This window comes from Oenanthe melanoleuca, chromosome 22 (genome assembly GCF_029582105.1).
Source record: "Oenanthe melanoleuca isolate GR-GAL-2019-014 chromosome 22, OMel1.0, whole genome shotgun sequence".
Classification (NCBI taxonomy): domain Eukaryota; kingdom Metazoa; phylum Chordata; class Aves; order Passeriformes; family Muscicapidae; genus Oenanthe; species Oenanthe melanoleuca.
Window position 1 is genome coordinate 4,446,358 of NC_079355.1, and position 12,697 is coordinate 4,459,054.

At 46.8% G+C, this 12,697-nt stretch overlaps 1 protein-coding gene across 1 annotated transcript in view; it reads left to right on the plus strand.

Moving 5' to 3' along the window:
• ANK1 (ankyrin 1) overlaps positions 1–12,697 on the plus strand; it is a 53,350-nt gene continuing 40,653 nt past the window's right edge. The window contains exon 1 of the mRNA XM_056508826.1: positions 1–126. Within this exon, the coding sequence (XP_056364801.1) occupies positions 1–126 (126 nt within the window). The remainder of the gene's footprint in view (positions 127–12,697) is intronic.

The following is a 12,697-nucleotide window of genomic DNA, read 5'->3' on the forward strand; positions in this document are numbered from 1 at the left end:
ATGGCTCAAGCAGCTAAGCAACTGAAGAAAATCAAAGATATTGAGGCTCAGGCTCTGCAGGAGCAGAAGGAGAAGGAAGAATCCAATCGCAAGCGCAGGAACCGTTCTCGGGACCGGAAGAAAAAGGTCGGTGCCATGGGGGTTTGCAGCCTTGTACCCAGTGCTGGGGCTGTGACAGTGAAGCTGCTTGTGTTTGAGGGCATTGGAAGGTGGGGAGAGAATGGCAGGGGGGCAGCCTGGTCACTGCACGAGCCTGTGTGCAGTCAGCACCTGAAACAGTCTATCAAACAGAGGACAGCTCTTGGGACCAGAAACCTGCTGTTTACCCCGACAGCTTGCAGGGAGCCAGGGCAGGGAGGAAGGGGGCACGGGTATGAAAAAGCCTAACAAAGGGGAAAGGGAACTGAGGGGTTTATCATGGCAGCTTAATAGACTCACTCAGCCCAGTAACAGATTTGATCTCTAAGATAAAATTGCTGGCTTTTAGCTTCCTTCAGTTTCCCACAATCACTTTTTGTGTTCAGAGCTTAAGGACAAGAGAATCCCACCTCTTTTTCTAGTGAAGGACTAGTTTTGATATCCACTCCATCCCTTGTTTAATCTGCACCAGAGTGCTGAAAGCAGGGCATAGCAGGAGCAGACCCCTAACAGAGCAGGCATCTTTGTGCAGAGGTCAGTGGGTGCTGCTGCTCCTGGGCCAGGCTGTATCAGGACAGATGTGAAGCTTGCAGGCAGCAGCTGAGGAGTTCAGTGTGGGGGTTATTCTGCTGCCATCGTGTCAAATGCCTCCTTCTCCAGTGATAAAACTGCTTGGTGCCTGCAGGTCCATGGTTGCTCCCTGCAGGGCCTCTTGTACTGGAAGCTGGAGGAGCAGCTTGCCTCTCACACTGGCAGAGGGCTTTAAAGGGGATCTGATGTGAAGAACCCCAAACCAGGATATTTTTCTATTGGGCCAGCTGTCTCTTGTTAGCCCCTGTCCCAAAGCCTCAACATCTCTAGTGACAGTGTCCTTCCTGTGCAAGTGTCCTTGGGGCCAAGCGGAGGTCTACCAGGATGTGTTGGAATCTCTCATTCTGTTTTGCAGCAGCAGCTGTGGGGGTTTGGTTTGGGTCGGTCAGTGCCTGCTAGTGCCCTGTGAGCCTGCATGGGACTCGTGTTTTGTCCCTACCAAAGGCCCTTGCCCTGGCTGCTGGAATGAACTGAAACCACTGTTGTGTCACTGCCCCCCCCGCTCCTCTGCCAGTGCCTGCCAGCTGCGTCTTGTTCTGTACACAGTCACAGGCTCTTTGGGGCAGAGGCTGTTCATTCTCTTGATGTTTGTACAGTGCAGGGTATCAGGATCTTGATATCTAGTTGAGCCCACCAAGCATAGATGCAATGAAAGTTAGTAGAGATATGACCTACGATCCAAGGATGTCTTAGCATGACACAGAGCAGAGAAAATGGCCAGAGGGAAGGAGATGACAGTCTCAGAGGAAATAACTTCTCATCCCATTCCATGTGAGCTGCTGTTATTAGCTGTTACATCTTCAGTTTAGTATCCATTAGCATTTCCTGGAATTTTTGTGTGCTTCTATGTGTCCCATGACCTGCATAGTTGTATCCTGCAAGAGCCTTGTATTCTGTGATACTTGGAGGCAGTGAGTTCTGTTATTTAATGCTGTGTTGCCCAAAAACCTTCTCCTTGGACCGTGACTGTATTTTTGCTTTCTAGTTTCCACAGCAATTTCTTGGGTTTTGTATTAAGCGCATGCAGTGATAACCTGACTGACCTTGTACTGTCCATTTTTGTGTTCTCTACCTCTCATTTGTCTCTTGGCACAAGGACAGTCCAGATGTGTAACCTTGTCGCTCCTCCAATATTCCCTGCCCCCAGCCTTTGTAACTCAAGATGATGACAGCAGAGCTTTCATTCGACAGGGGCTGCATCAAGGATTTAAGGAACATTGCCTTGTCACTCATCCATGCTCCCTGCCAAGCCCAGGCACACTTCTCCTTTGGGCAGAGCTGCCACATGCAACAGCCAGGCATGTCCTGAAGGGCTCCTGCCCTGTTTACTCTGCAGAGTGCCTGCAGCTTGTCTTACTCTCAGGATGGCCCCAGAGAACAAGAGCTCAATAGTCCTGTGTGTTCCCACCTTCCATGCAAGTGCTGAACTGTAAGGACTTACCAGGGCTGTGGCTTGATGTGTTAGTGACTTCTGGTGATGCCCTGCAGACAGGAAGGTGTGACAGAGAGCAGACATAAGTGAAAGAGAGTGTGAATTAACAGAAGTTCACTCCTATTAGAGAATGTGCCAAGCATCATCTGGGTTGGCTTCTTGCTGTTCCTGCTGCAGGATCCTAGCTTCAAATCTCTGTGCATTTTCCTTAGACGGGCAGTTTATACAGGACAAGAACTGTTCTGTCATTGCTGCAGGACTGCATGTGGAGTTTCTGATGGTGCCAACTGCACTGACAGGGAAGTAGTGATTGACAGGAATGATATCTGTGCTTTGGATGCAGCTATATGTCTCTTTTTTGTGATTTTAGAAGTAGTCATAGTCAAGAACATTTCCTTCCTTTCCTGCAGATGTGGTAAGGCTGCCTCGGCAGGAAGCCCTCACTGGAAATCAGGCAGAGAACTTCAAAGACACAGTCTTGTCTTTGCCAGGGTCAGTGGGCAGCAGCAAAACACATTGGAAGAGTGAGAAAGTGATGTTTTGACACTGTTTACGAGGCAGCTCTGTAGCTCGTCATGCGAACACAGTTACTGAGTCCTTTTTGAGTTGCTTGTGACTTATTGTAGTTATGTATTAAAGATAGAAAATAGACCAAATCCCTTGCCAGGAATTCTGGAAGCACTGGCAGAGCTCACCAAATGGGTTGTTAGAAAGGGCCCAAACTCTCCAAACTGGTGCCCAGAACACTTGCCTTGCCCTTTGACTCAAACACACATCTACAAGCAGCTTGCAGCTGTACCAGGAGCCCCACAGTCAATGCTGGTGGCATTGTAACCTGACATGCTTTGACTGAGACTAACAAATAAAAGTTAGTACTTATATGAAAATCTTTCTTCCTATTGAAGTGTATGTATTCTGGTATGAAATTCAGCCAGATATTTAGTCAAGCATAAACAGGGGCAGACACCTTCATCTGCTTCTCTACAGAGAAGCAGATTCCAGGTGTGCTTCCCAGTGGACATACAGAATTCACAGAGCAGGAGGCTGGAATCTCTAAAATGTCTATGGCAAGAATGCTCTGCAGCAAATATCAAGAGGGCTTCAGTAACAGCAGCAGTGCCAATAATGTCCTAAGAATTTGTCAAGTGCACATGTGAAAGCATCCTCAGTCTGTGTGCAGCATGCCTGGGGCTACAGTATTAAATAACAACGTAACCAAAAGCTTGAATGAAAATTCTGGTGATGATTCCTACCAGTGTTTAAATTATTAGTATGAAATATGCAATACATCCTCTTAGTATATTCAGAGCAAACTTTTCTTGGGCTTCTAAAGAAAAATGAACAAGGTTGGCTGAGTTTACCACTGTTTTTTACAATGAGGAACGAACTTCTATTCTCTTTCACTTCTGTTTGCTCTCTTTGTCTTGCAGTGTTCAAGGGTAAGACAGTCTCTTGTTATGGATTTTCAGAGCATCTCCTATAATGCAGTCTTGAATAATGAGTGCTTCCTAATAAGAAAGTCCCTGCACAAAACTACTTGCCTATTTTCTAGTTGATAATTTCCTGAAAACAGCGCGCAGAACCACCTGAGGGCTCCTGGATCTCCACATTACAGTCTGGCACCCATCCTTAGTGCCGGATTGCTTCTGCATGCTTCAGCAGGAAATGTTCTAGTGCTCAAGACTGCACACTGAAACACATCCTGCCAGGAGAGGCTGGGATGGTGCTTTGGAGAAGGGAGACAAGAAATTTGTGAGAGTGGGTTTGAATTTTGTGGGAAAGTGAGAGCAAGGTGTTTCCATTTGGCAGAGACAGAACTCTTGCTCCAGCTGGAGTGAAATGGTGGGAAAGAGCTAAGGGAGGACAGAGGATCAAGTGACTCCCTTGCTATATTCAAGCATGGATAAGTGATAAATGTGGGCAATTAAATGACTGATAACAATTGTCAGAAGAAACTCCAGGCTGAGGTGTGTGAGGTGACTGGGGAGAGGCAGCACTGAGACAATGTCCGTGCAGGATGCTGATGAGAACGCTTTTACATGGATTCATTTTTCCATCCTTTGGAAGCTAGGGAAATGTGGTAACTAGAACAAGTCAAGAAGGGTTTGGACCAACAGCCACAAACTCAATCAGACAGAGGAGCAATTACAGATGACTCCTTAGAAGGACAGTTAAACAGTCATATAGGGTGACCACACTTGTGCTTGTTGTGTGACAAGCAAAAGAGGTCACTCAATGACTGTTCACTGAGAGGGTGTGTCAGGGTGGTCTGAGCTTAGGATTCTGAGACAGAAAATCAAGACACCTTTGTCAGAATTATGCAATAAGCACATGAGAAACTGGGGTGAGAAATCGCTGCTGGAGTGCTGCCAAAGAGCAGCCACCGGGTCTGTTCTCTGTTTGCCAGCATCCTTTCAAATGGCTGCTTCTTTGCAGCAGCCTTCAGGTTGTGCTGGGCTTAGAGAGGATGCAGAGAAAAGAATGATGGACAAAAGGAGGCCAAAGGATTCCAGTAGACCCAGCTGCAGGTAGCTCAGAACATCCCCATGATAACTGGATTTTCTGAGCTCCCCTGTGTCCTGTTCCCGTGTATATCTGGCCACAGTACCATCACTGGATTAGGCTGCTGCGATTCTTGCATTCAGTTGTAGTAGATCCTGCCAGAGACATGGCGTGGCTGGCTGATAGCCACCTGGGTCCTCAGCAGCTGCTGGGATCTGTGCTGCTATCTTACCTGCAAGCTGGGGCTCAGCAGCAGGAGAAAGAACCGTGCTGCCTGCAGAGTCTGAGAGCGGCTTCATGTCCTTTCCCCGTGATGGGCTGGGGTGAACAGGAGCGCAATGTGGGCATCTGGATGACAGGGATGTTGGGAAGGAGCAGAATCCACTGCTGCAGGGATCTGCTGCTGGCAGAAAGCACTGGGGGGATGTTCTGCACTGCTGCTCTGCAGGCTCTTAAATTATTCAGGTAATAACAGCATCTGTATGTGCTTGGTAAGCCCACTGTGCTGAAATGAGCTGAGCAGAATCTGAAACCTTGTGGCATTCAGAAATCTGTTCCAGGGGCAAGTTCTTTCAGGCTGTGCCCTGTCCTTTGTGCCTGGCACCTCAGCCAGGACGTCTGCCACAGGAGGCACTGGCTGAATGCAGGGATGAGCCCTGCCACCAGCAAATGCTTGCAGGAGGCTGAAAGGAAGGACAAGGCCTTCACGAAGGTCCTGCATGTGGCAGACTGGTGGGCTCAGTCCATCCACCATGGGAAGCGCCTGCAGTGTGGTGAAGCTGAGGTTCAGCAAGGTAGATCTGAGCTCAAAGGAAAGAAGATTTACAGAGTGCTAAAATTAGAAGTTTAGTCTGAATTATGCTAATTTTTTTAAAATTGTCTAAGTGTGTCAAGGTTCTTCCGAAATGTGACTTCTCTGGTGGTCTGGAGAGGTGCAGCATCACCGGTGGTAAGGTGGAAGGATGGATCAAGGCTGGCAGAGGTTTCTGGGCTCCCTGGCCTGCTTACATCCTTCTTGCAGTCCTCACCTCCAGCTCTCAAAATCACAGGAGGGCAGGTTCTGAAAGGGCTAGCCCTGGATTGAATAGACCAGCCTTTTTAAAACCTTCCATGGATAGAGGGCAGCTTCCTAGGTGAAGTCCCTGATGCCTCTTCTCTCTTAGGGCACTTCTCAGAGTGACAGAACTATCTGAAAATTCACATTTTCTTTCACAAAATGATTATGTCATGTTTTGAGCCTCAACTCTGCAAGTAGCAGCAAAAATTCAAGCTCCCTTTCTATTTGCAAACTGGATTTTGTTGACTGGGTGAAACTTTAAGCCAGAGTCATACATCTCTGTGTAGGGGCTGCAAGTGTAGGGGACTTTGTTAAATCTATGGCTTCAAAATGTTGCATCCTCAGTGAAAAATGTGCAGCAGAGACAAAGCAGCAGGTACTCACTGAAGTGTCTGGGGAGGCAGAAGGAGAGAACGCAGCAGCAGGAGAGCATTCAGAAAACAGACGAGGTTTCTATATTTATCCAGAGATGAGGAAGGAAGGAAAGTGCGCGCGTTTGTGCCTGTGTGGCCAGGCCATGGGAGCATTTCTGTTTAAGAGGAAAGTTACTCCAGCAGGACAGCAAGCAGAAGTGAAGGCTGTGGTCTGTCACTACTCTGTGGGGACAGCACTTTGCAGGCTTTGTACGGTGTGTTCGTGTGCCTAGGCTGGAACTTTTACCTGGGAAATGCAGAGAAGAGCACGCTGAAACACTTTGCAGAATATTACATTCCTTTGCAGAATGTAAACTACGTTTGATTTTTAACCTGTGTGATAGTGTTTGCAAAGGAATAATAAATACTGTCACCTTCTTACAGTGTCATTTCTCCAGCAAACTAAGGTGTCCAGTTACTCTGCCAGAAATGTACTGTGTTGAGTCCGTTCATGATGCCATGCCTGGAAGGAGGAGCATTGTGTTTTTCCCAGGACTTGCTGATTACAGCACCAATGAGTAAGATAAATACTCTGAGGATGTGCTGTTTGGTGGGTGTGACAGACAGGGGCAGAGTGAGTGAAACACGTTCAGCTTTAACAATATACTTGCCTGTGTACTAAACTCTTCTGATGATTTGAATGCGGAGGGGAAGAATAAAAGCTCTTCCTTTGGTCTGCCTGGAAATCAGCTGTATTTTGCTGATGACTGAAGTGTGAGCCTTTACTTTGTGCTATAACCATAAATATACATCTTGTATGTTCTCACACTGCTGTTTGAATCAATGATATTCTATTTAAATGCTTTCCATGGACTTGAATATAATTGTGACCTTAAATAAGATGCTATACTTCAATAATCCAGCATTCTTGACTTGTGAATCTCTGCATGGAGTTTCTCTTATTTTTGAGTGATTTTTTATTTCCCCTCTCTATTTCCCTTGTGGTGAATGAAGGTACTCAGACTGACAGTGGGAACAGGGAGTGGACTATAGGGAGGTGGTGGTTGCTAGAGTTCTAAGAAAGATAAATCTTCCTGAATTTTGATGTTAGAGTTGCCTTTACTGCAGTGGGGAGTGTTATAATTCCTTCCATCTTGAATGCTGAAGGAGAAGTTGCATCTATGGGACACTGGTTTTGGCATGGGGGGGATGGTTCAGTGCTAGGAGATGCCTGCATGGGATCAGTATTTGTCCTGAAGGTTTTTATTTTCCATGTTTTTCATTCTTCAGCTCTTTTCCTGGCAGAATCATCTTAGGTCACAGCGACAGTAGGTTTGGCCCAAGCAAGAATTGCTCAGTGGAGCATAGCATGGCAGCTCTCTTTTCATGCAGCTTGGACGTGCCACTGCACTGATGCACAGCAATGTGCTCCTGGTAAAGAGCAGCATGATGGTCAGCAGGCTGGCCCCCTTCCTGGGAGCACTGAGGAAAAATGCTTCCTGTCAGCCTGCTGTCAAATGGCTGTGGAGCTGAGATTGCAGTAAGAGGAGCTGCAGTATCACAGGGCCAAAGTATAAAATATCTGTTGCCCACCAGTACTGTATCAGCAAAACCGCTTTTGAAAACTTGTGAACTCATCCCTGCCAGTGATGCCAGTGACATCCCTGAGATGTGCTTCTCAGACCTGTCAGGGAAGTCCATCAAGGCAGCAGCAGTTCAATAAGGCATAGCAAAAATACCTTCTCTCCATTCAAAATGTGAGGCAGCAGCATTTGCTGTCTCCTGACAGCATTTCACAGGATCAGCAGCACTGGCCTAAAGGGCCTCTCACATGTGGCACCATCATCATTTTCAGCACAGGGGCAATGAGGTGCATTTATTCTGCTTTTCCTCTATTGCCAGACAATGTGGGTAAATTGCAGATACTTGGGAAGAGGAGCTGGCATCTTTCCCTAATTTACTTTGCTTTAAAGTCATGCCTTAGAGCTAGGAAAGCTGTGAAGACACTTGGAGCTGCTGGTTGGGAGGCTCTGCTCACAGCTGCAGTAGTGATGCAACTTCCTCATGACAGGAGGTAAGGTTCATCAGTGAGGAGGGGCATTGCAGATTGAGAGCTTTAGTCTGAACAGACTTTTTCTCTGCAGAGCTGGTGTGGTTTTTGTCTGTTCTGTTAGGAATGAAGGCAGTGTTCTGCCTGCAGAAAGTGCGCTGTAATAAGATATGAACCTGTCGTTTGCTCTTGAACAGTAAAAACCTATTGTAAAACACTGAGGGAAAAAAAAAAAAAGATATCAGAGAAGGAAGAGGCTTCAGAGTTTCCTTTGCTGTTCTTTGGAGATTTCAGGGGAGAAAAAAAAAAACACCACAAATGAAGCACATAACATGATTTTTGTCCTCTTTCTGGAACTGCAGCTGCTGCAGTCAGCTCCCCACCCTCAAGCTGTCTGCTGTTTATTGCCAAGCTTTGCAAGGAGGTTGCTGGGATAATACTAGGCTTTTTTAATGACAAAAAAGTGCCTAGAAAATAGGTATCTATAATTTTTTGCATTTACATTAAAAGAGGTATATGACATGCCAGTGATCTGGTTGGGAGGTGCCAAGAAACAACAAAGAATCAAAGGAATCTCTTTAAGTGCCCAACCATGAAAACAAGGACCTAATTTGGCTAATATGTTTTTAAAGACAAGAGTGAATAAACATGCATGCAAACATGTTTGGAGGATGCTATGCCTCTGAAGAGGCACTAAGAGCTGCAATAAAGTAGGAGAACAGAGTAAAATGCTGGAGGCTTCCAGCAGGTCCATGTTCCAAACCATGGTCAGTAGATAACATAGCAAAGCAGCCATAATAGAACTGCTCCTGTCACACATCTGCCACAGTGGGAATCCTAGCCAAATGCTTTCTCAGCCTCTGCCTGCTGGAAGGTGAAAATGGCTTGTCTTTTCTGTTGAAAAGAACTTGAAGTCAAAAGAGGAAATAATAGGATTTCTTTACTGTTTAATTCCATTCACAGACAAGCACAGCCTCAGTAGTCTCTGTAAAGCAGATATTTAGGCTCCCTCAAGAAGATGAGGAAATCTAAAGTTTTAGGTTGAACTGCTTTTGTGAGCCTGATATCCTGCATCCTCTATAGCTGCTGTGAAAGATGCTATGATGCTTTTTGCAACGAAGTGTTTGTGTGCATGGATTGACTCTTCTGCTTAGCAAAAATCTTAGGCAATTGCATTCTGTTTCTTTCAAGCCACTTGTTTCCCCAGCTCCTAGAACTGTCTGTAGCATTTCTGTGCTCTTCTGAAGACTGCCTTCTCTTACCTGCCTATGGGATCAGTAGTTTAGCAAGAGGGCGAAAGAACGCAAAGAAACTTTGCAGCTGTGAAGTAGGCTGAATCTTAAAATGATAGTGGTGGGAATGACTGAGTGCAGGACACATGTTCTCAGTGTAGAAGAGAACTCCTACTCTTTGAAGTACGAAACTACTTCATGTTCATGTACTTCATCTGTGTTTCATATTGTAAAGCAAATTCTGTCAGAAGTCTGGCAAAAAAATCTCTCACATGTTTCAAATCTCTCTCTCTCTCTGCCCCTGCACTTCAGAACTTCTTGGCTTGCACTGAACCAGCCTGACTTGGTGGCTCAGTAAGGTAGGTGGATGCAGGGTCAGTGTCAACTATTTCCTGGCACTGACAGCACTGGTTTTTTTGCAAATCCTCAGGGAATCATAGCATTAAATGCTACACGACTGTTAATTTTGTAAGGAAAGCAATTGTGCAGTCATGAGCTCAGAGGTGTCCTTGTCATGCAGGGGATCTCTGGAGAGGGGATCAGACCAGCTCTTCCCGTGCTTGGCACAACCTGTGTGTCATGTGGAATTGCTTCCTCCTCTCTGCTGTGATGCAATGGAAGATGGGGAGTGTGTTGTGCTGCATCTTCTCTTGGCTGCTCATCCCCTCCCAAATTCCCTATTAATGGCTCTGGGGTCAGCACTCATGGTGCTTAGGTCCCAGCACTGATTAGATGGAGTACCAGCATCCTGCTTTTTATCATTATGGGGAAGTGGATTTTTCTTTTTTATTAACAACCCAAATTACCCTGTGAAGCGGCACTTGTGTGATGTTAAATATTAAACTCCCTTAAGAAGATGAGCTGGGCACAGAAGCAGCAGCATGCTGGCAGTGACGGCTGTGGCAGAAGACAAAGTGGGGCTGGACAGCGTGAACACTTTCTCCCTGGAGGGCCTTCCATCTTCAGGGCAGCCAGGTGCTCTTCCACACAGCTCCCCAGTTCCGGTAGAATTTTTCACACTTTAAACATTTTGCACGCTTTGAGCAGATATGAACATCAAAGGCTGGAGGATCCTGGCTCTGGTGTTGCCATGGCAACAGCAGCTGACAGGATTTGGATGTTCCTGGGCTGGGGTTTTGCTGCTGGGTGTGTTGGGCAGAGTGGGACTGCTCCTGTCCCCCCGGTGCCATTGTGGGCTCTGCTGTGCCAGGGGATGCTCAGCAGTGCTGTGCTGCGGAGCTCTGTGTCCCAATTGCTCACCTCAGCTCCCTCCAGTCTGGGAGAGGAGGAGGAGGGAGTCCTTCCCCTGCTGTGCCACGTGTGGAAGTAGGTCAGCTCAATTATACCCTCAGATATTCTCGTTTCTCTCTGCTGGCACTCAGGGGGAGCTGAGCATTGAGCCCTGCTTCAAGCGTTGGCTCTGTAGGAGCCCAAAACTGCTTCTGTGAGCCCACCCTTGGCATGTTGGCTTCAGGTGCCTCTTCTACCCTCCTGCAGCTCCAGATATGCTGGATACAGTGGATTTTCAGGAGTGAACATAAAGCTGAGCTTCAAACACTGAGACAATATCACGTTGGTCTGTCTGATATTGCAGCAGCACAGTCAAGGGGCTTCTGTCAATCCTCACTGTGAGTCTGTCCAGATGTGTGTCCTGGGCAAAGCACCCCATCCTCCTCCCTGGGTGCTGTGAGACATTCCTGGGAATTCACTGCTGCTCTGTAGACATCACTCACATGGGCCAATGTCCAAGGGCACAGGCACATGTGGGACTCACTGGGTTCTGCACACAGCAGTGTCCTTGGGGGTGTGCAGAGAGGCACTGGGGACGGTTGGGTGTTTGATGAAGGAGAGCAGGGCATCCTGAGCACCCTGCCTGCTCCTTGTGCTGTCACAGCAACAGGCAACCCCAGAGCTGTGATCTCAGTGCTGCTGGCCACTGCATGCTAAAGGAGAAAATATTTTGTCAAACTGCCTGAGCATGATGGAGCAAGATCATTTGGGTGCAGGCTGTGGTGTTTAGGAACAGTGCAGACCTCAGAGACTGGGTGGCTGAGAATACAGGTAGACTGAAAGTGTGGGGCAAGATCTGAGTTCTTGCTCTCTGGCTTGATTCTTAGGAGCAGAGCAGATTTCTTTCCAAGACGAGCAGAGTGCAGCCTGCCAGGTGGGGACTGTGCATTCATCTTTTCTCACCGGAGGTCAGTCTCTACTGCCTCCAGGCATGCACTGCAGCCAAGTGATGGAAATCTCTTAGTCTTGAGATTCTCAAACAGGCATAACATTTAGGCATCTCTCAGTTATCTGTAGACTTGCAGTTACAGGAGGACCAGTGGATCCAACAGGATCAATAGCTGGGGTGGGATTAACTGCAGCCCGAGAAGAGTCTTGTTACATCTTTCAGATTGGCGCCTGTCTGAATGAAAGCTGAAATCTGCACCATGAGCAGTAATTAAGAAGTGATTTGCCCTTGGCCCATGTTGTGGGCATAGTGCCAAATTCTGAGTTCCCAGAACTGGGAATGTTCAGATTCAGGCTGAGTTATGTGATGCTTTTTGCTGTCAGAAATGCCTGGTCTCTAAAAGGGGTGAGTAAACAGTGAGTGCTAATCCTATGGGTGAGATGTGTTCCACTGGATAAGACAGCTGAATGCAGAGATTGCTGAACAATTTTATCTGTGCTAATATCTTCTTTGCAGCCGGGACAGCACAATACTAAGCTGTAGTATAAACAATGGGATGTGAATATTCCTTTCATTTGGGAGCTTTGCAGCTCTTTCATGTTTTCACTCTGAGAATCTGACTTCCTGGGTTTTTATGCTTGAATAAGTATAAATAAGATAAATCAGTGTGATGACATTTTCAGTTGTGTTGCCTGGCTTGTTCAAATGATGAGCAAAAAGAACACTTGATGAGATGTGGTGAGATGCCAGAGGGGCACATGCTATGAAGCTGTCTGTCTGCTCAGGGTGTGTGCAGGAGGGGCAAAGGGCTGCTGAAACATCTTGGTTTGGGGCTCAGACTGCTCCCTCTCCAAGAACTAAATTGTAGTTGTGCTGGTTCAAGGCAGCTATTTCTTGGAGTAAGAGAGCAGTCTGCTTCATCTCCAAAGTTATGCCTTTGGAGGCAACAGTGCACAGTTCAAGAAACACAACCTTAAGAAGATCTATTCAATTTGTATTTCTGAATTTCCTTTGGGAATCTCACAGATTAAGTAGTTCTGAACTGATTAATGACCACTAAACTGTTTCTTAGATCAGGGCTATGACAGAACGAGATTTTTTATTTCTAATAGCTGCTGAGCTTTGCAAACCAGTCCAGTGGGTTTCTTTTCATTTGCTCTGTG